The following is a 27,409-nucleotide window of genomic DNA, read 5'->3' as shown; positions in this document are numbered from 1 at the left end:
TATGCATAAACTAGATGATCAGAAAACTAGAATTTATAAGTCAATAAATACGTTGATATTAACATTTTCATTGTTGGGGTACATCATTTCAAATTAATATAAAAACATAAGTTGTTGTTGAATAAGACTTCAGACAATTGCAAATACATTTATCCACTAAACATAAACTAGATAATCTGTGAACTAGAATTTAAAACTCAATAAATTACGCTTATATTAACATATTCATTGTTGGGGTACATCATTTCAAATAATAAAAAAACATTATTTGTTGACGAATAAGACTTCAGACAATTGCAAATACATTAGTCACCTATAGATAGATTAGTTGAACTCAAAACTAGAATTAAAAAATCAATGATTACGTTAATATTAATGTTAATCATTGTTGGGGTACATCATTTCAAATTAAAAAAAAAACATAATATGTTGATGAATAAGACTTCAGACAATTGCAAATACATTAGTCACCTATAGATAGATTAGTTGTACGCAAATCTAGAATTGAGAACTCAAAAATTACGTTAATATTAACATTATTCATTGTTGGGTTACATCATTTCAAATTAAAAAAAAACATAATATGTTGATGAATAAGACTTCAGAAAATTGCAAATACATTAGTCACCTTTAGTTACATTAGTTGAACCCAAAACTAGAAATTAGAACTCAATAATTACGTTAATATTAAAATTATTCATTGTTGGGTTACATCATTTCAAATTAAAAAAAAACATAATTTGTCGACGAATAAGACTTCAGACAATTGCATATACATTCATCCACTATACATAAACTAGATGATCAGAAAACTAGAATTTAGAAGTCAATAAATACTTTGATATTAACATTTCCATTGTTGGTGTACATCATTTCAAATTAAAAAAAAAAAAAAATATTTTGATGAATAAGACTTTAGACAATTGCAAATACATTAGTCACCTATAGATAGATTAGTTGAACCCAAAACTAGAATTTAAAATCAATAATTACGTTAATATTAACGTTATTCATTGTTGGGGTACATCATTTCAAATTAAAAAAAAAAATATAATTTGTTCATGAATAAGACTTTAGACAATTGCAAATACGTTTATCTACTATACATAAACTAGATGATCAGAAAACTAGAATTTAGAAGTCAATAAATACGTTGATATTAACAATTTCATTGTTGGGGTACATCATTTCAAATAATAAAAAAACATTATCTGTTGACGAATAAGACTTCAGACAATTGCAAATACATTAGTCACCTTTAGTTACATTAGTTGAACCCAAAACTAGAATTTAGGACTCAATAATTACGTTAATATTAAAATTAATCATTGTTGGGGTCTATCATTTCAAATTAAAAAAAAAACATAATATGTTGATGAATAGGACTTTAGACAATTGCAAATACGTTTATCCACTATGCATAAACTAGATGATCAGAAAACTAGAATTTATAAGTCAATAAATACGTTGATATTAACATTTTCATTGTTGGGGTACATCATTTCAAATTAAAATAAAAACATAAGTTGTTGTTGAATAAGACTTCAGACAATTGCAAATACATTTATCCACTAAACATAAACTAGATAATCTATGAACTAGAATTTAAAACTCAATAAATTACGCTTATATTAACATATTCATTGTTGGGGTACATCATTTCAAATAATAAAAAAACATTATTTGTTGACGAATAAGACTTCAGACAATTGCAAATACATTAGTCACCTATAGATAGATTAGTTGAACTCAAAACTAGAATTTAAAAATCAATGATTACGTTAATATTAATGTTAATCATTGTTGGGGTACATCATTTCAAATTAAAAAAAAAACATAATATGTTGATGAATAAGACTTCAGACAATTGCAAATACATTAGTCACCTATAGATAGATTAGTTGTACGCAAAACTAGAATTGAGAACTCAAAAATAACGTTAATATTTACATTATTCATTTTTTGGTTACATCATTTCAAATTAAAAAAAAAAATATAATTTGTTGATGGATAAGACTTTAGACAATTGCAAATACGTTTATCCACTATGCATAAACTAGATGATCAGAAAACAAGAATTTATAAGTCAATAAATACGTTGATACTAACATTTTCATTGTTGGGGTACATCATTTCAAATTAAAATAAAAACATAAGTTGTTGTTGAATAAGACTTCAGACAATTGCAAATACATTTATCCACTAAACATAAACTAGATGATCTGTGAACTAGAATTTAAAACTCAATAAATTACGCTTATATTAACATTTTCATTGTTGGGGTACATAATTTCAAATTAAAATAAAAACATAATATGTTGTTGAATAAGACTTCAGACAATTGCAAATACATTTATCCACTAAACATAAACTAGATAATCTGTGAACTAGAATTTAAAACTCAATAAATTACGCTTATATTAACATATTCATTGTTGGGGTACATCATTTCAAATAATAAAAAAACATTATTTGTTGACGAATAAGACTTCAGACAATTGCAAATACATTAGTCACCTATAGATAGATTAGTTGAACTCAAAACTAGAATTTAAAAATCAATGATTACGTTAATATTAATGTTAATCATTGTTGGGGTACATCATTTCAAATTAAAATAAAAACATAAGTTGTTGTTGAATAAGACTTCAGACAATTGCAAATACATTTATCCACTAAACATAAACTAGATGATCTGTGAACTAGAATTTAAAACTCAATAAATTACGCTTATATTAACATATTCATTGTTGGGGTACATCATTTCAAATAATAAAAAAACATTATTTGTTGACGAATAAGACTTCAGACAATTGCAAATACATTAGTCACCTTTAGTTACGTTAGTTGAACCCAAAACTAGAATTTAGAACTCAATAATTACGTTAATATTAAAATTAATCATTGTTGGGGTCTATCATTTCAAATTCAAAAAAAACATAATATGTTGATGAATAAGACTTTTAGACAATTGAAAATACGTTTATCCACTATGCTGACGCGGTCCCGCGTAATAGCTGTTTGAATTCAAATAGCCTTTTACGCGGAAAGCCGCGCTACGCTTCTCAAACAAACCGCCAATCGACGACGGACGACGCCAGCGCGCGACACCCGCGCTGTGAACCGTCGGCCGGCCGTTGGGTGAACCGGATTATAAAGTCACCAGTTTTTACCGACGACCCGCACGAGACTGACACACACGTCCCCGGCCGATCGTCTCTGTTTCTTTTTTTTTTTCCGTTTGATTTGTTTTTTTTGTTCAGTGACCGACAGGGCCACAAACGGATTTCTTGTTTGTTCATCCGCGAAATAAATTTAACCCTCACATCGCAAAACTTGTGTTTTTCTTTATTTGTTTTGTCGTGTGAAACCTCTACCTCAACATCACCGCACCCACGCGGCCTTCACTAGGCCCGCATCAACTGGCTCCCCGTACAGGAATCACCGGTAAGTGAAAACTTATTAACTTACCCCTTACTACCACCATCATATACCCTTCCCGTTGCGCGACTTGGAAAAAAGTCCCCGACGCGATCCGACAAAAACGTGGTTAGCTGGCGAAAACGGAAAAACCGGCGTTACGTAATATATTACATAAGGACGTAACGACCAGCCGCGCCGCCCGATTTACGGACGCACCGACTACACCGCGCGCGACGCTCCAAAGTCCACACACACACGACGTAGGTAGGTAGGAACGCAAGAGCGCGAGAGGGTCACACCACCACCGCCCAGCACCACCACCGATAACGTCAACACGCGATTACCTGGGACAGAAATACCACATAATCGGACTGCCGTCGCCGCCGCCCAAAGCGACAGCCGCCGTCTTCCCTAATCGCAGTAGTGGGCCGGATAACGCACACACGCGCATCCGCGACAACACTCCGCGAAAACCGGTTACTGTGATCGCCCGGCAAGCGCAATAACAAAACAATAACAACCCACTGACCTACATTCCGTACGCAAATAAACACCGATAAACGGTCAACACAGCTGATCGAAGGAACGCGACGACCGGTCCACCGACAACAGCCACATTTTATATTTTCCCATAAACAACACCGGAAAAACAACCGGACGTCATGTCGGGAAAATATATTAATGAGTTGACCGCCGCGGAGTTGCGCTACGAATGCAGGCAGCGCGAGTTGTCGGATACGGGCGCGAAGGATGATCTTGAAATCCGGTTGATACAACACTTCACGGACCTGAACCTACAGGCCAATGAAGTCCGGTTTCCGCCTATGGAACCCGCCGGGCATACCGGAAACAACCCGCCAACAGGTCAAATACTTGACGCCGGACAAAGGGAAAACCAACCGGTCGAATCATCACCCGCCCAGCCATCGAACATCACCACCAACATCCCACCCACACCCACACACCAACAGGCTATGGACATGATTCAAGCGAGTCGGTCCATAATTAAGGAGGTACGGCAAGCGGCGGAAAACTCGGCGCATGGGCACAGTTTGGAATCGCGACTGACCATGCTCGAGGACTGCATGGCCCGCTTTGGCGACGACCAACGCCGCATTGCAGAAACAATGCGACGCCTGGAAATGGGTATGGCACGCCAAGCACCGGAACACCAACCGGAAGGGACAGCACCGACCCGCCCCCACCACAACGTGTCATCGAACAACACGGAATACGGTACGAGGTACTCCGCGGCACGCGAACCGCCGTCCGCGGGTAACCGGCACGCCGAACGTTCGGTACGTTTCGATGACACGCCAAATTTATACCATGCCCCCTCCTCCACACACACCTATGCGTCACAACAATCGACGCTGATACCATACGACGACGTATGTGCAGCGAAACATTCGCTGCCGGAGTTCCTCGGAACAACGCCTGAGGACCCGGTACGATTTATACACAAAGCGGAATCGATATTGTACCAAACGCGTATAGATAGGTCGGCCTGGACTAATATTGTCACGCAGCAGCTGAAGGGTGCAGCCAGTACATGGTGGAACACCATCAGACTACTGGACCTCACCTGGGATGAGTTCCGCGCCGAATTTTTAGAAAAATTCGACAACGTGGAAATACAATCACGACTGCGGGCTGAGATAGTATCCGTCCGACAAACACAAACGCAATCGCTTACGGAGTTCGTGACACAAAAAAACCAACTCGCGCGCCGCGTCAATACCGGGCTATCTGAAACACAGCTAGTCGGTACGATAGCCGGTCTAACGCGCAACGAATACCGCACACATATCCGATTGCAGAGACCAGTGACTTTCGGAGACCTCCGCCGGGTCGCTGGAATCCTGGAATACACACCAGACGAAACGCCCACACAACAACAGCAGAAACCGGCGTACAAATCACATTCACAAACCCGCCCGCCCCAACCGAAGCCGCAACCGCGTACACGGGACGGTACTGCAGGTAAAACGCAACCGCCCAACCCGTGCAGGTACTGTGGAGGTCCTCACTGGAACAGTGACTGCCCCGGGAACACGCCGCGTTCGGGAAACGGGAAATGAGTCGACGGACAATTGTCCACGCCGCCGCCTCAAACACACACACACATACAACCACGCCACCACACACAACGCTCGGCAATACAGACGGGGATATAACTATCAAACGCGCATCGACAAACTCGGCGTCATCAGATATATCACCCATCAAAAAAATTAAAATTCCGTTAAGTAGCAGGTCATCATCACCACACACAACGACCCCTACTACGGAATTAACACGTACTCATACGGTACACACCCATAGCACAGAGGTAACCGAAACGGATGCTCTGGTAATGGCGGTGCAAACCGCTCCCCATGGTACCGATAACGCGGTTAAGAACCAGTTACCCAGCTATACATCACAACCACCGTCGAATAACGCTAAACGTGTATGCCCCGACAAAATTCCGACCCCCGCGGTCGAACTCGAATTTAGGTCAGGCCCCGTAACAGCTCTACTCGACTCACAAGCACAAAAATCGTATGTAAGCCCGAACATAGCACATAAATATGGCACACCCCCACACGGACAACCAACTCAGGTACGAATGGCGGACGGACATACCACAATGACAAGTGGTACCTCCACATTCGTAGCCAGAATCGGAGACCTCACGGTCACCTTCAACGCAGCCATTCTGGAAAATTTGTACTGCGATATGCTCCTAGGTCACGACTTTCTCGTACAAAACGAAGTCACCTGGGACTACACAACGAGCACTATCCATTTAGGTTCGGATAGGAGAACAACAGCGTGCTGGAAAGGGCGGACACCCACCTCAACCCCAGCACTAGATGTCGACAAATTAACAATAAACGGTGACCACCACACACGCGCGAAACTCGCCGAAGTAGTACGCAACTATCCGGACGTATTCAACGGTAGGGTAGGACGCACCAGGTTAATTGAACACGACATCCTCCTCAAAAATCAAACACCCATAGCACTCAAACCATATCCCTACCCACCGGTAAAACAGGCCACAATCGACACCATGATACGGGACATGGAAGAGCAGGGACTGGTAGAACAGAGCACATCCCCGTGGGCCGCACCCATCGTTCTAGCAAAAAAGAAAGACGGCTCACCCCGACTATGCATTGATTATAGGCGGCTCAATGATATCACTGAGTCTGACGCCTACCCAATGCCCGACCTCAATACGCTGATACGTCAGATGAGAGGCGCAAAAGTATTCAGCGTCCTGGACCTTAAGTCGGGTTACTGGCAGGTCCCACTTAACCAAAACGCGCGAAAATACACGGCATTCCGGACGCGTCGGGGCCTATACCAATTCCGAGTCCTCCCCTTCGGCCTCAAAAACAGCCCCATGACCTTCGTGCGATTAATGGACGAAGTCCTGAGGGGGTACCTGGACGAGTTCGTCCGCGTATACCTAGACGATATAGTAGTGTTTTCGAACACTGTGGACGAACACCAGTGCCACTTGGACAAAGTTCTAGAACGTCTACAGAGACACGGGCTCACATGCAACCCCGAAAAGTGCAAATTCGGAGCCACCGAAATTTCATTCCTCGGACACCTAGTCACCTCCGAAGGAATAGACAAACAACCGGAGAAACTAGAGGGCATCATAAACTACCCCCCACCAACCAAACTGAGGGACCTACGGAAGTTCCTGGGCGTTTGCAACTGGTACAGCCTGTTTGTCGACAACTACGCGGACACCATAGCACCCCTAACGAATAGACTCAAACAGGGGACCAAATGGTCGTGGACCGAAACCGAACAGGCCGCATTTACCAAAATAAAACGCGCCCTGTACGATTCGCCAAAACTGTCGACACCAGATTACGGAAAACCGTTTTGCCTACAAACTGATGCTAGCGAAATAGGAGCAGGTGCCGTCCTTTTCCAACGGGGTGACAGCCCGGACGAAAGGCGGATAATCGCCTACGCAAGCAAAAAGTTTAGTGATACGCAAACAAGGTACGCCGCGGTAGAACGCGAGTGCCTCGCGATAATCTGGGCAACCGACAAGTTTAGACCATACCTAGAGGCCCGCCGCTTTGACCTATTCACCGACAACTCGGCACTCACATGGCTCCACCGAGCCAAAAACACAAATTCCAAGTTAACCAGGTGGGCACTACAGCTGGCTAACCTGGACTACAAAACCACACATGTGCCCGGCGTACAGAACGAGGCGCCGGACATGCTATCCCGCAACCCAACCACCGGGCCACCGGTAGACGAGGAACACCTCGAGGAACGACTAGTAGGAGTACCCACCTCACCACTCACCACTGCTACTAGCTCACCGGCCGACAATCTGTTCGCCACGACGGACCCGGCTAACACCACTAGTGGTCCCAAAATCACACACGCTATGCTCGTGACATGGCAGGCCAATGACCCCAATACACGAGACACAGCGCGCAACATGACAACGGACGACCCAGCGCACAATACCGGAAGTACCACGGATAAAAAAAATAAATACATTTTTACCGACGGTCTTCTGCGGATAAATTTGGGCGAACACACACCCGTAGTCATCCCAAAGGACAAGACGCAGAACGTGATCTGGACATACCACGATCACGTACTCGCAAACCACCCGGGCTGGAAAGAAACGTACAGAGCGGTAAAACAACGGTTTTTTTGGAAAGGACAAAAAAACGACATCCGACTGTACGTCAAGTCGTGTCACATATGCGCGTGTACCAAACCACTGAACACGCGCGCAGATGACCCCGCGACCACCAGAATACCCCGACACCCCTGGGAGGTGGTTAGCATAGACCTCATGGGCCCCTACCCGCGTACGAGTAGGGGAAAACAATACATACTGGTCGCCACGGATCTGTTTAGTAGATGGACCGAGGCATACCCCCTCGGAACAGCCACTACAAAAACAATAACCGAAACGCTTGAACGAGAATTCTTTTCACGTTTCGGATACCCCCGTGTGTGCTTAAGCGATAACGGCCCACAGTTCGTAGCAAACGATATGCGTAAAGCTATCGAACAGTGGGGGGCCGAGGGCTGGACAACTCCGGTATATCACCCGAGGGCCAACCCAGTCGAACGCCGTAACCAGGAATTAAAAAAAGGTCTACGCGCGCTACTCATCGACGGCAACCACAACACCTGGGACACCAAGCTAGCCCCCATTCTTTTTTCGATCAGGAACAGGCGTAACGACCGGACAGGATATCCACCATCGGTACTCGTCCTCGGGAGAGAGGGAAAAAGGCCGGGGGACTGGATACTGTCGCGGACAGCGGACAACCCGATCGAACAAATAAACATGGCTAGGGCGAGTCGCGAAAACAATGTACTGACCGCACCACCGGTAACAGGTGGGCCGACGGACACAAGGTACAAAACAGGTGACACAGTGTACTACAAGGCACACCACCTGTCAAACGCGCACAAAAAATTTCACGCCGGCTTCGCACCGAAATGGTGGGGACCGGTAAAGCTACACAAACGCGTAGGCAAAGGTGTGTTCACCACAGACCAACAGCCAACACGCAAGATCCACGTGTCCTGCCTAAAACGCGCAAACACCGCAACGCCCAAAACACCCCCCACCCAACCCCCACCCCAACCATAAACCCACAATAGCATTTGGTGTACATAATTTCAGTCGGAATAGCACCAATGGAGCGTACACCATCAACGACACCCAGCACCCTCCAACAAGCGGCGGAACTGCTGGAACGCAGCCAGCAGCTGCTGAGGTCAGCCAGCTTGGAGGAGGGCACGAACACCACCACGGCGGCACGGGTCCGCCAGATGACCACGGCGCAGCTGCAGCGGGACCCGGTACTGTGGGCAGCCTACACGCGGGGGTGGGTCGACCGCACAGCCGTGTTCATGAAAGCGACAAGCGGGGAACCCACAACCATGGTGAGGCACAACAGGTCACGCAGCCCCAGACGGGCGACACGACCGGTAGCCACGGCACGACCCGCGGCCACAACTCGACCGGCGCCACCAACGTCGACAACTCGGGCACCCGTGAGGCTGCCACCCCGACCATTAATGGAGAGACCGACACCAGCGCCAAGGACGTCGACCATCCCGCCGCCAGGAACGCTCGTCAACCCGCTGCCAACACCAAACACCACCACCGAGACAACAACACCGGCCACGCTCAACGCCCGCCAGCGCCGGAACAAGCAGCGGATGCGGGACTACAAGGCCAAACAGACGTCCCAACAACACCGCCTGGAAAAACCGGGGTCAACAGCAACCCCCGCCCCGTCACAACCAGAGCCTGCGACACCAGACCTCACCGTGGCCACGGTGCCGGAGGTGACAAACACTTCCGGAACAACCGGAACCGCGGAAAACCTAACAGCCGCTCACCCTCAAACCGCGGATATGGAAATATCCCCGGAAGAGGAGGCGGACCTGTTAGGTGAGACGGACGCAGGCACGGCTGGAACTGAAGACATGGAGGTCAGCCTCATGTACTTCAGTCCCCCCACGTCCCCCCAACGTGCCTAGACACCACCAGGGCCACGCCCGCTGAACACAGCTGGAAAAGCGTACCCACGGACAGGTGTCTACCACAACCACCCTTCACACACACCCTTTGACGACACCGGCAACGGCCGGAACACCACCGCCGTTGGCGGTTTGGGGGGGGAGTATGACGCGGTCCCGCGTAATAGCTGTTTGAATTCAAATAGCCTTTTACGCGGAAAGCCGCGCTACGCTTCTCAAACAAACCGCCAATCGACGACGGACGACGCCAGCGCGCGACACCCGCGCTGTGAACCGTCGGCCGGCCGTTGGGTGAACCGGATTATAAAGTCACCAGTTTTTACCGACGACCCGCACGAGACTGACACACACGTCCCCGGCCGATCGTCTCTGTTTCTTTTTTTTTTTCCGTTTGATTTGTTTTTTTTGTTCAGTGACCGACAGGGCCACAAACGGATTTCTTGTTTGTTCATCCGCGAAATAAATTTAACCCTCACATCGCAAAACTTGTGTTTTTCTTTATTTGTTTTGTCGTGTGAAACCTCTACCTCAACATCACCGCACCCACGCGGCCTTCACTAGGCCCGCATCAATGCATAAACTAGATGATCAGAAAACTAGAATTTATAAGTCAATAAATACGTTGATATTAACATTTTCATTGTTGGGGTACATCATTTCAAATTAAAATAAAAACATAAGTTGTTGTTGAATAAGACTTCAGACAATTGCAAATACATTTATCCACTAAACATAAACTAGATAATCTGTGAACTAGAATTTAAAACTCAATAAATTACGCTTATATTAACATATTCATTGTTGGGGTACATCATTTCAAATAATAAAAAAACATTATTTGTTGACGAATAAGACTTCAGACAATTGCAAATACATTAGTCACCTATAGATAGATTAGTTGAACTCATAACTAGAATTTAAAAATCAATGATTACGTTAATATTAATGTTAATCATTGTTGGGGTACATCATTTCAAATTAAAAAAAAAAACATAATATGTTGATGAACAAGACTTCAGACAATTGCAAATACATTAGTCACCTATAGATAGATTAGTTGTACGCAAAACTAGAATTGAGAACTCAAAAATAACGTTAATATTTACATTATTCATTGTTGGGTTACATCATTTCAAATTAAAAAAAAAAATATAATTTGTTGCTGAATAAGACTTTAGACAATTGCAAATACATTTATCCTATATAAATAAACTAGATGATCAGAAAACTAGAATTTAGAAGTCAATAAATACGTTGATATAAACAATTTCATTGTTGGGGTACATCATTTCAAATTAAAAAAAAAACATAATATGTTGATGAATAAGACTTTTAGACAATTGCAAATACGTTTATCCACTATGCATAAACTAGATGATCAGAAAACTAGAATTTATAAGTCAATAAATACGTTGATATTAACATTTTCATTGTTGGGGTACATCATTTCAAATTAAAATAAAAACATAAGTTGTTGTTGAATAAGACTTCAGACAATTGCAAATACATTTATCCACTAAACATAAACTAGATAATCTGTGAACTAGAATTTAAAACTCAATAAATTACGCTTATATTAACATATTCATTGTTGGGGTACATCATTTCAAATAATAAAAAAACATTATTTGTTGACGAATAAGACTTCAGACAATTGCAAATACATTAGTCACCTATAGATAGATTAGTTGAACTCATAACTAGAATTTAAAAATCAATGATTACGTTAATATTAATGTTAATCATTGTTGGGGTACATCATTTCAAATTAAAAAAAAAAACATAATATGTTGATGAACAAGACTTCAGACAATTGCAAATACATTAGTCACCTATAGATAGATTAGTTGTACGCAAAACTAGAATTGAGAACTCAAAAATAACGTTAATATTTACATTATTCATTGTTGGGTTACATCATTTCAAATTTAAAAAAAAAATATAATTTGTTGCTGAATAAGACTTTAGACAATTGCAAATACATTTATCCTATATAAATAAACTAGATGATCAGAAAACTAGAATTTAGAAGTCAATAAATACGTTGATATAAACAATTTCATTGTTGGGGTACATCATTTCAAATTAAAAAAAAACATAAGTTGTTGTTGAATAAGACTTCAGACAATTGCAAATACATTAGTCACCTTTTGTTACATTAGTTGAACCCAAAACTAGAATTTAGAACTCAATAATTACGTTAATATTAAAATTATTCATTGTTGGGGTCTATCATTTCAAATTAAAAAAAAAACATAATATGTTGATGAATAAGACTTTGGACAATTGCAAATACGTTTATCCACTATGCATAAACTAGATGATCAGAAAACAAGAATTTTTAAGTCAATAAATACGTTGATACTAACATTTTCATTGTTGGGGTACATCATTTCAAATTAAAATAAAAACATAAGTTGTTGTTGAATAAGACTTCAGACAATTGCAAATACATTTATCCACTAAACATAAACTAGATGATCTGTGAACTAGAATTTAAAACTCAATAAATTACGCTTATATTAACATTTTCATTGTTGGGGTACATCATTTCAAATTAAAATAAAAACATAATATGTTGTTGAATAAGACTTCAGACAATTGCAAATACATTTATCCACTAAACATAAACTAGATAATCTGTGAACTAGAATTTAAAACTCAATAAATTACGCTTATATTAACATATTCATTGTTGGGGTACATCATTTCAAATAATAAAAAAACATTATTTGTTGACGAATAAGACTTCAGACAATTGCAAATACATTAGTCACCTATAGATAGATTAGTTGAACTCAAAACTAGAATTTAAAAATCAATGATTACGTTAATATTAATGTTAATCATTGTTGGGGTACATCATTTCAAATTAAAATAAAAACATAAGTTGTTGTTGAATAAGACTTCAGACAATTGCAAATACATTTATCCACTAAACATAAACTAGATGATCTGTGAACTAGAATTTAAAACTCAATAAATTACGCTTATATTAACATATTTATTGTTGGGGTACATCATTTCAAATAATAAAAAAACATTATTTGTTGACGAATAAGACTTCAGACAATTGCAAATACATTAGTCACCTTTAGTTACATTAGTTGAACCCAAAACTAGAATTTAGAACTCAATAATTACGTTAATATTAAAATTAATCATTGTTGGGGTCTATCATTTCAAATTAAAAAAAAAACATAATATGTTGATGAATAAGACTTTTAGACAGTTGCAAATACGTTTATCCACTATGCATAAACTAGATGATCAGAAAACTAGAATTTATAAGTCAATAAATACGTTGATATTAACATTTTCATTGTTGGGGTACATCATTTCAAATTAAAATAAAAACATAAGTTGTTGTTGAATAAGACTTCAGACAATTGCAAATACATTTATCCACTAAACATAAACTAGATAATCTGTGAACTAGAATTTAAAACTCAATAAATTACGCTTATATTAACATATTCATTGTTGGGGTACATCATTTCAAATAATAAAAAAACATTATTTGTTGACGAATAAGACTTCAGACAATTGCAAATACATTAGTCACCTATAGATAGATTAGTTGAACTCATAACTAGAATTTAAAAATCAATGATTACGTTAATATTAATGTTAATCATTGTTGGGGTACATCATTTCAAATTAAAAAAAAAAACATAATATGTTGATGAACAAGACTTCAGACAATTGCAAATACATTAGTCACCTATAGATAGATTAGTTGTACGCAAAACTAGAATTGAGAACTCAAAAATAACGTTAATATTTACATTATTCATTGTTGGGTTACATCATTTCAAATTAAAAAAAAAAATATAATTTGTTGCTGAATAAGACTTTAGACAATTGCAAATACATTTATCCTATATAAATAAACTAGATGATCAGAAAACTAGAATTTAGAAGTCAATAAATACGTTGATATAAACAATTTCATTGTTGAGGTACATCATTTCAAATTAAAAAAAAACATAAGTTGTTGTTGAATAAGACTTCAGACAATTGCAAATACATTAGTCACCTTTTGTTACATTAGTTGAACCCAAAACTAGAATTTAGAACTCAATAATTACGTTAATATTAAAATTATTCATTGTTGGGGTCTATCATTTCAAATTAAAAAAAAAACATAATATGTTGATGAATAAGACTTTGGACAATTGCAAATACGTTTATCCACTATGCATAAACTAGATGATCAGAAAACAAGAATTTATAAGTTAATAAATACGTTGATACTAACATTTTCATTGTTGGGGTACATCATTTCAAATTAAAATAAAACATAAGTTGTTGTTGAATAAGACTTCAGACAATTGCAAATACATTTATCCACTATACATAAACTAGATGATCTGTGAACTAGAATTTAAAACTCAATAAATTACGCTTATATTAACATTTTCATTGTTGGGGTACATCATTTCAAATTAAAATAAAAACATAATATGTTGTTGAATAAGACTTCAGACAATTGCAAATACACTTATCCACTAAACATAAACTAGATGATCTGTGAACTAGAATTTAAAACTCAATAAATTACGCTTATATTAACATTTTCATTGTTGGGGTACATCATTTCAAATTAAAATAAAAACATAATATGTTGTTGAATAAGACTTAAGACAATTGCAAATACATTTATCCACTAAACATAAACTAGATGATCTGTGAACTAGAATTTAAAACTCAATAAATTACGCTTATATTAACATATTCATTGTTGGGGTACATCATTTCAAATTAAAAAAAAAAACATAATATGTTGATGAACAAGACTTCAGACAATTGCAAATACGTTTATCCACTATGCATAAACTAGATGATCAGAAAACAAGAATTTATAAGTCAATAAATACGTTGATACTAACATTTTCATTGTTGGGGTACATCATTTCAAATTAAAATAAAAACATAAGTTAATGTTGAATAAGACTTCAGACAATTGCAAATACATTTATCCACTATACATAAACTAGATGATCTGTGAACTAGAATTTAAAACTCAATAAATTACGCTTATATTAACATTTTCATTGTTGGGGTACATCATTTCAAATTAAAATAAAAACATAATATGTTGTTGAATAAGACTTAAGACAATTGCAAATACATTTATCCACTAAACATAAACTAGATGATCTGTGAACTAGAATTTAAAACTCAATAAATTACGCTTATATTAACATATTCATTGTTGGGGTACATCATTTCAAATAATAAAAAAACATTATTTGTTGACGAATAAGACTTCAGACAATTGCAAATACATTAGTCACCTATAGATAGATTAGTTGAACTCAAAACTAGAATTTAAAAATCAATGATTACGTTAATATTAATGTTAATCATTGTTGGGGTACATCATTTCAAATTAAAAAAAAAACATAATATGTTGATGAATAAGACTTCAGACAATTGCAAATACATTAGTCACCTATAGATAGATTAGTTGTACGCAAAACTAGAATTGAGAACTCAAAAATAACGTTAATATTTACATTATTCATTGTTGGGTTACATCATTTCAAATTAAAAAAAAAAATATAATTTGTTGCTGAATAAGACTTCAGACAATTGCAAATACATTAGTCACCTTTAGTTACATTAGTTGAACCCAAAACTAGAATTTAGAACTCAATAATTACGTTAATATTAAAATTAATCATTGTTGGGGTCTATCATTTCAAATTAAAAAAAAAACATAATATGTTGATGAATAAGACTTTTAGACAGTTGCAAATACGTTTATCCACTAAACATAAACTAGAAGATCTGTGAACTAGAATTTAAAACTCAATAAATTACGCTTATATTAACATATTCATTGTTGGGGTACATCATTTCAAATAATAAAAAAACATTATTTGTTGACGAATAAGACTTCAGACAATTGCAAATACATTAGTCACCTATAGATAGATTAGTTGAACTCAAAACTAGAATTTAAAAATCAATGATTACGTTAATATTAATGTTAATCATTGTTGGGGTACATCATTTCAAATTAAAATAAAAACATAAGTTGTTGTTGAATAAGACTTCAGACAATTGCAAATACATTTATCCACTAAACATAAACTAGATGATCTGTGAACTAGAATTTAAAACTCAATAAATTACGCTTATATTAACATATTCATTGTTGGGGTACATCATTTCAAATAATAAAAAAACATTATTTGTTGACGAATAAGACTTCAGACAATTGCAAATACATTAGTCACCTATAGATAGATTAGTTGAACTCATAACTAGAATTTAAAAATCAATGATTACGTTAATATTAATGTTAATCATTGTTGGGGTACATCATTTCAAATTAAAAAAAAAAACATAATATGTTGATGAACAAGACTTCAGACAATTGCAAATACATTAGTCACCTATAGATAGATTAGTTGTACGCAAAACTAGAATTGAGAACTCAAAAATAACGTTAATATTTACATTATTCATTGTTGGGTTACATCATTTCAAATTAAAAAAAAAAATATAATTTGTTGCTGAATAAGACTTTAGACAATTGCAAATACATTTATCCTATATAAATAAACTAGATGATCAGAAAACTAGAATTTAGAAGTCAATAAATACGTTGATATAAACAATTTCATTGTTGGGGTACATCATTTCAAATTAAAAAAAAACATAAGTTGTTGTTGAATAAGACTTCAGACAATTGCAAATACATTAGTCACCTTTTGTTACATTAGTTGAACCCAAAACTAGAATTTAGAACTCAATAATTACGTTAATATTAAAATTAATCATTGTTGGGGTCTATCATTTCAAATTAAAAAAAAAACATAATATGTTGATGAATAAGACTTTTAGACAATTGCAAATACGTTTATCCACTATGCATAAACTAGATGATCAGAAAACTAGAATTTATAAGTCAATAAATACGTTGATATTAACATATTCATTGTTGGGGTACATCATTTCAAATTAAAATAAAAACATAAGTTGTTGTTGAATAAGACTTCAGACAATTGCAAATACATTTATCCACTAAACATAAACTAGATAATATGTGAACTAGAATTTAAAACTCAATAAATTACGTTTATATTAACATATTCATTGTTGGGGTACATCATTTCAAATAATAAAAAAACATTATTTGTTGACGAATAAGACTTCAGACAATTGCAAATACATTAGTCACCTATAGATAGATTAGTTGAACTCATAACTAGAATTTAAAAATCAATGATTACGTTAATATTAATGTTAATCATTGTTGGGGTACATCATTTCAAATTAAAAAAAAAAACATAATATGTTGATGAACAAGACTTCAGACAATTGCAAATACATTAGTCACCTATAGATAGATTAGTTGTACGCAAAACTAGAATTGAGAACTCAAAAATAACGTTAATATTTACATTATTCATTGTTGGGTTACATCATTTCAAATTTAAAAAAAAAATATAATTTGTTGCTGAATAAGACTTTAGACAATTGCAAATACATTTATCCTATATAAATAAACTAGATGATCAGAAAACTAGAATTTAGAAGTCAATAAATACGTTGATATAAACAATTTCATTGTTGGGGTACATCATTTCAAATTAAAAAAAAACATAAGTTGTTGTTGAATAAGACTTCAGACAATTGCAAATACATTAGTCACCTTTTGTTACATTAGTTGAACCCAAAACTAGAATTTAGAACTCAATAATTACGTTAATATTAAAATTATTCATTGTTGGGGTCTATCATTTCAAATTAAAAAAAAAACATAATATGTTGATGAATAAGACTTTGGACAATTGCAAATACGTTTATCCACTATGCATAAACTAGATGATCAGAAAACAAGAATTTATAAGTCAATAAATACGTTGATACTAACATTTTCATTGTTGGGGTACATCATTTCAAATTAAAATAAAAACATAAGTTGTTGTTGAATAAGACTTCAGACAATTGCAAATACATTTATCCACTAAACATAAACTAGATGATCTGTGAACTAGAATTTAAAACTCAATAAATTACGCTTATATTAACATTTTCATTGTTGGGGTACATCATTTCAAATTAAAATAAAAACATAATATGTTGTTGAATAAGACTTCAGACAATTGCAAATACATTTATCCACTAAACATAAACTAGATAATCTGTGAACTAGAATTTAAAACTCAATAAATTACGTTTATATTAACATATTCATTGTTGGGGTACATCATTTCAAATAATAAAAAAACATTATTTGTTGACGAATAAGACTTCAGACAATTGCAAATACATTAGTCACCTATAGATAGATTAGTTGAACTCATAACTAGAATTTAAAAATCAATGATTACGTTAATATTAATGTTAATCATTGTTGGGGTACATCATTTCAAATTAAAAAAAAAAACATAATATGTTGATGAACAAGACTTCAGACAATTGCAAATACATTAGTCACCTATAGATAGATTAGTTGTACGCAAAACTAGAATTGAGAACTCAAAAATAACGTTAATATTTACATTATTCATTGTTGGGTTACATCATTTCAAATTTAAAAAAAAAATATAATTTGTTGCTGAATAAGACTTTAGACAATTGCAAATACATTTATCCTATATAAATAAACTAGATGATCAGAAAACTAGAATTTAGAAGTCAATAAATACGTTGATATAAACAATTTCATTGTTGGGGTACATCATTTCAAATTAAAAAAAAACATAAGTTGTTGTTGAATAAGACTTCAGACAATTGCAAATACATTAGTCACCTTTTGTTACATTAGTTGAACCCAAAACTAGAATTTAGAACTCAATAATTACGTTAATATTAAAATTATTCATTGTTGGGGTCTATCATTTCAAATTAAAAAAAAAACATAATATGTTGATGAATAAGACTTTGGACAATTGCAAATACGTTTATCCACTATGCATAAACTAGATGATCAGAAAACAAGAATTTATAAGTCAATAAATACGTTGATACTAACATTTTCATTGTTGGGGTACATCATTTCAAATTAAAATAAAAACATAAGTTGTTGTTGAATAAGACTTCAGACAATTGCAAATACATTTATCCACTAAACATAAACTAGATGATCTGTGAACTAGAATTTAAAACTCAATAAATTACGCTTATATTAACATTTTCATTGTTGGGGTACATCATTTCAAATTAAAATAAAAACATAATATGTTGTTGAATAAGACTTCAGACAATTGCAAATACATTTATCCACTAAACATAAACTAGATGATCTGTGAACTAGAATTTAAAACTCAATAAATTACGCTTATATTAACATATTCATTGTTGGGGTACATCATTTCAAATTAAAAAAAAAAACATAATATGTTGATGAACAAGACTTCAGACAATTGCAAATACGTTTATCCACTATGCATAAACTAGATGATCAGAAAACAAGAATTTATAAGTCAATAAATACGTTGATACTAACATTTTCATTGTTGGGGTACATCATTTCAAATTAAAATAAAAACATAAGTTAATGTTGAATAAGACTTCAGACAATTGCAAATACATTTATCCACTATACATAAACTAGATGATCTGTGAACTAGAATTTAAAACTCAATAAATTACGCTTATATTAACATTTTCATTGTTGGGGTACATCATTTCAAATTAAAATAAAAACATAATATGTTGTTGAATAAGACTTAAGACAATTGCAAATACATTTATCCACTAAACATAAACTAGATGATCTGTGAACTAGAATTTAAAACTCAATAAATTACGCTTATATTAACATATTCATTGTTGGGGTACATCATTTCAAATAATAAAAAAACATTATTTGTTGACGAATAAGACTTCAGACAATTGCAAATACATTAGTCACCTATAGATAGATTAGTTGAACTCAAAACTAGAATTTAAAAATCAATGATTACGTTAATATTAATGTTAATCATTGTTGGGGTACATCATTTCAAATTAAAAAAAAAACATAATATGTTGATGAATAAGACTTCAGACAATTGCAAATACATTAGTCACCTATAGATAGATTAGTTGTACGCAAAACTAGAATTGAGAACTCAAAAATAACGTTAATATTTACATTATTCATTGTTGGGTTACATCATTTCAAATTAAAAAAAAAAATATAATTTGTTGCTGAATAAGACTTCAGACAATTGCAAATACATTAGTCACCTTTAGTTACATTAGTTGAACCCAAAACTAGAATTTAGAACTCAATAATTACGTTAATATTAAAATTAATCATTGTTGGGGTCTATCATTTCAAATTAAAAAAAAAACATAATATGTTGATGAATAAGACTTTTAGACAGTTGCAAATACGTTTATCCACTAAACATAAACTAGAAGATCTGTGAACTAGAATTTAAAACTCAATAAATTACGCTTATATTAACATATTCATTGTTGGGGTACATCATTTCAAATAATAAAAAAACATTATTTGTTGACGAATAAGACTTCAGACAATTGCAAATACATTAGTCACCTATAGATAGATTAGTTGAACTCAAAACTAGAATTTAAAAATCAATGATTACGTTAATATTAATGTTAATCATTGTTGGGGTACATCATTTCAAATTAAAATAAAAACATAAGTTGTTGTTGAATAAGACTTCAGACAATTGCAAATACATTTATCCACTAAACATAAACTAGATGATCTGTGAACTAGAATTTAAAACTCAATAAATTACGCTTATATTAACATATTCATTGTTGGGGTACATCATTTCAAATAATAAAAAAACATTATTTGTTGACGAATAAGACTTCAGACAATTGCAAATACATTAGTCACCTATAGATAGATTAGTTGAACTCATAACTAGAATTTAAAAATCAATGATTACGTTAATATTAATGTTAATCATTGTTGGGGTACATCATTTCAAATTAAAAAAAAAAACATAATATGTTGATGAACAAGACTTCAGACAATTGCAAATACATTAGTCACCTATAGATAGATTAGTTGTACGCAAAACTAGAATTGAGAACTCAAAAATAACGTTAATATTTACATTATTCATTGTTGGGTTACATCATTTCAAATTAAAAAAAAAAATATAATTTGTTGCTGAATAAGACTTTAGACAATTGCAAATACATTTATCCTATATAAATAAACTAGATGATCAGAAAACTAGAATTTAGAAGTCAATAAATACGTTGATATAAACAATTTCATTGTTGGGGTACATCATTTCAAATTAAAAAAAAACATAAGTTGTTGTTGAATAAGACTTCAGACAATTGCAAATACATTAGTCACCTTTTGTTACATTAGTTGAACCCAAAACTAGAATTTAGAACTCAATAATTACGTTTTATTAAAATTAATCATTGTTGGGGTCTATCATTTCAAATTAAAAAAAAAAACATAATATGTTGATGAATAAGACTTTTAGACAATTGCAAATACGTTTATCCACTATGCATAAACTAGATGATCAGAAAACTAGAATTTATAAGTCAATAAATACGTTGATATTAACATATTCATTGTTGGGGTACATCATTTCAAATTAAAATAAAAACATAAGTTGTTGTTGAATAAGACTTCAGACAATTGCAAATACATTTATCCACTAAACATAAACTAGATGATCTGTGAACTAGAATTTAAAACTCAATAAATTACGCTTATATTAACATTTTCATTGTTGGGGTACATCATTTCAAATTAAAATAAAAACATAATATGTTGTTGAATAAGACTTCAGACAATTGCAAATACATTTATCCACTAAACATAAACTAGATAATCTGTGAACTAGAATTTAAAACTCAATAAATTACGCTTATATTAACATATTCATTGTTGGGGTACATAATTTCAAATAATAAAAAAACATTATTTGTTGACGAATAAGACTTCAGACAATTGCAAATACATTAGTCACCTATAGATAGATTAGTTGAACTCAAAACTAGAATTTAAAAATCAATGATTACGTTAATATAAATGTTAATCATTGTTGGGGTACATCATTTCAAATTAAAATAAAAACATAAGTTGTTGTTGAATAAGACTTCAGACAATTGCAAATACATTTATCCACTAAACATAAACTAGATGATCTGTGAACTAGAATTTAAAACTCAATAAATTACGCTTATATTAACATATTTATTGTTGGGGTACATCATTTCAAATAATAAAAAAACATTATTTGTTGACGAATAAGACTTCAGACAATTGCAAATATATTAGTCACCTTTAGTTACATTAGTTGAACCCAAAACTAGAATTTAGAACTCAATAATTACGTTAATATTAAAATTAATCATTGTTGGGGTCTATCATTTCAAATTAAAAAAAAAACATAATATGTTGATGAATAAGACTTTTAGACAGTTGCAAATACGTTTATCCACTATGCATAAACTAGATGATCAGAAAACTAGAATTTATAAGTCAATAAATACGTTGATATTAACATTTTCATTGTTGGGGTACATCATTTCAAATTAAAATAAAAACATAAGTTGTTGTTGAATAAGACTTCAGACAATTGCAAATACATTTATCCACTAAACATAAACTAGATAATCTGTGAACTAGAATTTAAAACTCAATAAATTACGCTTATATTAACATATTCATTGTTGGGGTACATCATTTCAAATAATAAAAAAACATTATTTGTTGACGAATAAGACTTCAGACAATTGCAAATACATTAGTCACCTATAGATAGATTAGTTGAACTCATAACTAGAATTTAAAAATCAATGATTACGTTAATATTAATGTTAATCATTGTTGGGGTACATCATTTCAAATTAAAAAAAAAAACATAATATGTTGATGAACAAGACTTCAGACAATTGCAAATACATTAGTCACCTATAGATAGATTAGTTGTACGCAAAACTAGAATTGAGAACTCAAAAATAACGTTAATATTTACTTTATTCATTGTTGGGTTACATCATTTCAAATTAAAAAAAAAAATATAATTTGTTGCTGAATAAGACTTTAGACAATTGCAAATACATTTATCCTATATAAATAAACTAGATGATCAGAAAACTAGAATTTAGAAGTCAATAAATACGTTGATACTAACATTTTCATTGTTGGGGTACATCATTTCAAATTAAAATAAAACATAAGTTGTTGTTGAATAAGACTTCAGACAATTGCAAATACATTTATCCACTATACATAAACTAGATGATCTGTGAACTAGAATTTAAAACTCAATAAATTACGCTTATATTAACATTTTCATTGTTGGGGTACATCATTTCAAATTAAAATAAAAACATAATATGTTGTTGAATAAGACTTCAGACAATTGCAAATACACTTATCCACTAAACATAAACTAGATGATCTGTGAACTAGAATTTAAAACTCAATAAATTACGCTTATATTAACATATTCATTGTTGGGGTACATCATTTCAAATAATAAAAAAACATTATTTGTTGACGAATAAGACTTCAGACAATTGCAAATACATTAGTCACCTATAGATAGATTAGTTGAACTCAAAACTAGAATTTAAAAATCAATGATTACGTTAATATTAATGTTAATCATTGTTGGGGTACATCATTTCAAATTAAAAAAAAAACATAATATGTTGATGAATAAGACTTTGGACAATTGCAAATACGTTTATCCACTATGCATAAACTAGATGATCAGAAAACAAGAATTTATAAGTCAATAAATACGTTGATACTAACATTTTCATTGTTTGGGTACATCATTTCAAATTAAAATAAAAACATAAGTTGTTGTTGAATAAGACTTCAGACAATTGCAAATACATTTATCCACTACACATAAACTAGATGATCTGTGAACTAGAATTTAAAACTCAATAAATTACGCTTATATTAACATTTTCATTGTTGGGGTACATCATTTCAAATTAAAATAAAAACATAATATGTTGTTGAATAAGACTTCAGACAATTGCAAATACATTTATCCACTAAACATAAACTAGATGATCTGTGAACTAGAATTTAAAACTCAATAAATTACGCTTATATTAACATATTCATTGTTGGGGTACATCATTTCAAATAATAAAAAAACATTATTTGTTGACGAATAAGACTTCAGACAATTGCAAATACATTAGTCACCTATAGATAGATTAGTTGAACTCAAAACTAGAATTGAGAACTCAAAAATAACGTTAATATTTACATTATTCATTGTTGGGTTACATCATTTCAAATTAAAAAAAAAAATATAATTTGTTGCTGAATAAGACTTCAGACAATTGCAAATACATTAGTCACCTTTAGTTACATTAGTTGAACCCAAAACTAGAATTTAGAACTCAATAATTACGTAAATATTAAAATTAATCATTGTTGGGGTCTATCATTTCAAATTAAAAAAAAAACATAATATGTTGATGAATAAGACTTTTAGACAGTTGCAAATACGTTTATCCACTATGCATAAACTAGATGATCAGAAAACTAGAATTTATAAGTCAATAAATACGTTGATATTAACATTTTCATTGTTGGGGTACATCATTTCAAATTAAAATAAAAACATAAGTTGTTGTTGAATAAGACTTCAGACAATTGCAAATACATTTATCCACTAAACATAAACTAGATAATCTGTGAACTAGAATTTAAAACTCAATAAATTACGCTTATATTAACATATTCATTGTTGGGGTACATCATTTCAAATAATAAAAAAACATTATTTGTTGACGAATAAGACTTCAGACAATTGCAAATACATTAGTCACCTATAGATAGATTAGTTGAACTCATAACTAGAATTTAAAAATCAATGATTACGTTAATATTAATGTTAATCATTGTTGGGGTACATCATTTCAAATTAAAAAAAAAAACATAATATGTTGATGAACAAGACTTCAGACAATTGCAAATACATTAGTCACCTATAGATAGATTAGTTGTACGCAAAACTAGAATTGAGAACTCAAAAATAACGTTAATATTTACATTATTCATTGTTGGGTTACATCATTTCAAATTAAAAAAAAAAATATAATTTGTTGCTGAATAAGACTTTAGACAATTGCAAATACATTTATCCTATATAAATAAACTAGATGATGAGAAAACTAGAATTTAGAAGTCAATAAATACGTTGATATAAACAATTTCATTGTTGGGGTACATCATTTCAAATTAAAAAAAAACATAAGTTGTTGTTGAATAAGACTTCAGACAATTGCAAATACATTAGTCACCTTTTGTTACATTAGTTGAACCCAAAACTAGAATTTAGAACTCAATAATTACGTTAATATTAAAATTATTCATTGTTGGGGTCTATCATTTCAAATTAAAAAAAAAACATAATATGTTGATGAATAAGACTTTGGACAATTGCAAATACGTTTATCCACTATGCATAAACTAGATGATCAGAAAACAAGAATTTATAAGTCAATAAATACGTTGATACTAACATTTTCATTGTTGGGGTACATCATTTCAAATTAAAATAAAACATAAGTTGTTGTTGAATAAGACTTCAGACAATTGCAAATACATTTATCCACTATACATAAACTAGATGATCTGTGAACTGGAATTTAAAACTCAATAAATTACGCTTATATTAACATTTTCATTGTTGGGGTACATCATTTCAAATTAAAATAAAAACATAATATGTTGTTGAATAAGACTTCAGACAATTGCAAATACACTTATCCACTAAACATAAACTAGATGATCTGTGAACTAGAATTTAAAACTCAATAAATTACGCTTATATTAACATATTCATTGTTGGGGTACATCATTTCAAATAATAAAAAAACATTATTTGTTGACGAATAAGACTTCAGACAATTGCAAATACATTAGTCACCTATAGATAGATTAGTTGAACTCAAAACTAGAATTTAAAAATCAATGATTACGTTAATATTAATGTTAATCATTGTTGGGGTACATCATTTCAAATTAAAAAAAAAACATAATATGTTGATGAATAAGACTTTGGACAATTGCAAATACGTTTATCCACTATGCATAAACTAGATGATCAGAAAACAAGAATTTATAAGTCAATAAATACGTTGATACTAACATTTTCATTGTTGGGGTACATCATTTCAAATTAAAATAAAAACATAAGTTGTTGTTGAATAAGACTTCAGACAATTGCAAATACATTTATCCACTATACATAAACTAGACGATCTGTGAACTAGAATTTAAAACTCAATAAATTACGCTTATATTAACATTTTCATTGTTGGGGTACATCATTTCAAATTAAAATAAAAACATAATATGTTGTTGAATAAGACTTCAGACAATTGCAAATACATTTATCCACTAAACATAAACTAGATGATCTGTGAACTAGAATTTAAAACTCAATAAATTACGCTTATATTAACATATTCATTGTTGGGGTACATCATTTCAAATAATAAAAAAACATTATTTGTTGACGAATAAGACTTCAGACAATTGCAAATACATTAGTCACCTATAGATAGATTAGTTGAACTCAAAACTAGAATTTAAAAATCAATGATTACGTTAATATTAATGTTAATCATTGTTGGGGTACATCATTTCAAATTAAAAAAAAAACATAATATGTTGATGAATAAGACTTCAGACAATTGCAAATACATTAGTCACCTATAGATAGATTAGTTGTACGCAAAACTAGAATTGAGAACTCAAAAATAACGTTAATATTTACATTATTCATTGTTGGGTTACATCATTTCAAATTAAAAAAAAAAATATAATTTGTTGCTGAATAAGACTTTAGACAATTGCAAATACATTTATCCTATATAAATAAACTAGATGATCAGAAAACTAGAATTTAGAAGTCAATAAATACATTGATATAAACAATTTCATTGTTGGGGTACATCATTTCAAATTAAAAAAAAACATAAGTTGTTGTTGAATAAGACTTCAGACAATTGCAAATACATTAGTCACCTTTTGTTACATTAGTTGAACCCAAAACTAGAATTTAGAACTCAATAATTACGTTAATATTAAAATTATTCATTGTTGGGGTCTATCATTTCAAATTAAAAAAAAAACATAATATGTTGATGAATAAGACTTTGGACAATTGCAAATACGTTTATCCACTATGCATAAACTAGATGATCAGAAAACAAGAATTTATAAGTCAATAAATACGTTGATACTAACATTTTCATTGTTGGGGTACATCATTTCAAATTAAAATAAAAACATAAGTTGTTGTTGAATAAGACTTCAGACAATTGCAAATACATTTATCCACTATACATAAACTAGATGATCTGTGAACTAGAATTTAAAACTCAATAAATTACGCTTATATTAACATTTTCATTGTTGGGGTACATCATTTCAAATTAAAATAAAAACATAATATGTTGTTGAATAAGACTTCAGACAATTGCAAATACA

At 33.0% G+C, this 27,409-nt stretch overlaps 1 protein-coding gene across 1 annotated transcript; it reads left to right on the top strand.

Moving 5' to 3' along the window:
* Positions 1-3,184: 3,184 nt before the first annotated feature.
* Positions 3,185-10,320, top strand: LOC132936350 (probable serine/threonine-protein kinase DDB_G0281745). The gene is made up of 2 exons (XM_061003067.1): positions 3,185-3,447; positions 9,104-10,320. The coding sequence occupies exon 2, from the start codon at positions 9,118-9,120 to the stop codon at positions 9,967-9,969; it is 852 nt and encodes a 283-aa protein (XP_060859050.1). The 5' UTR covers positions 3,185-3,447; positions 9,104-9,117; the 3' UTR covers positions 9,970-10,320.
* The last annotated feature ends 17,089 nt before the right edge of the window (positions 10,321-27,409 follow it).

Source organism: Metopolophium dirhodum, chromosome 1, assembly GCF_019925205.1.
Source record: "Metopolophium dirhodum isolate CAU chromosome 1, ASM1992520v1, whole genome shotgun sequence".
Classification (NCBI taxonomy): domain Eukaryota; kingdom Metazoa; phylum Arthropoda; class Insecta; order Hemiptera; family Aphididae; genus Metopolophium; species Metopolophium dirhodum.
Note: the sequence above shows the minus strand (reverse complement) of the source record. Positions and strands in the feature narration are given on the sequence as shown.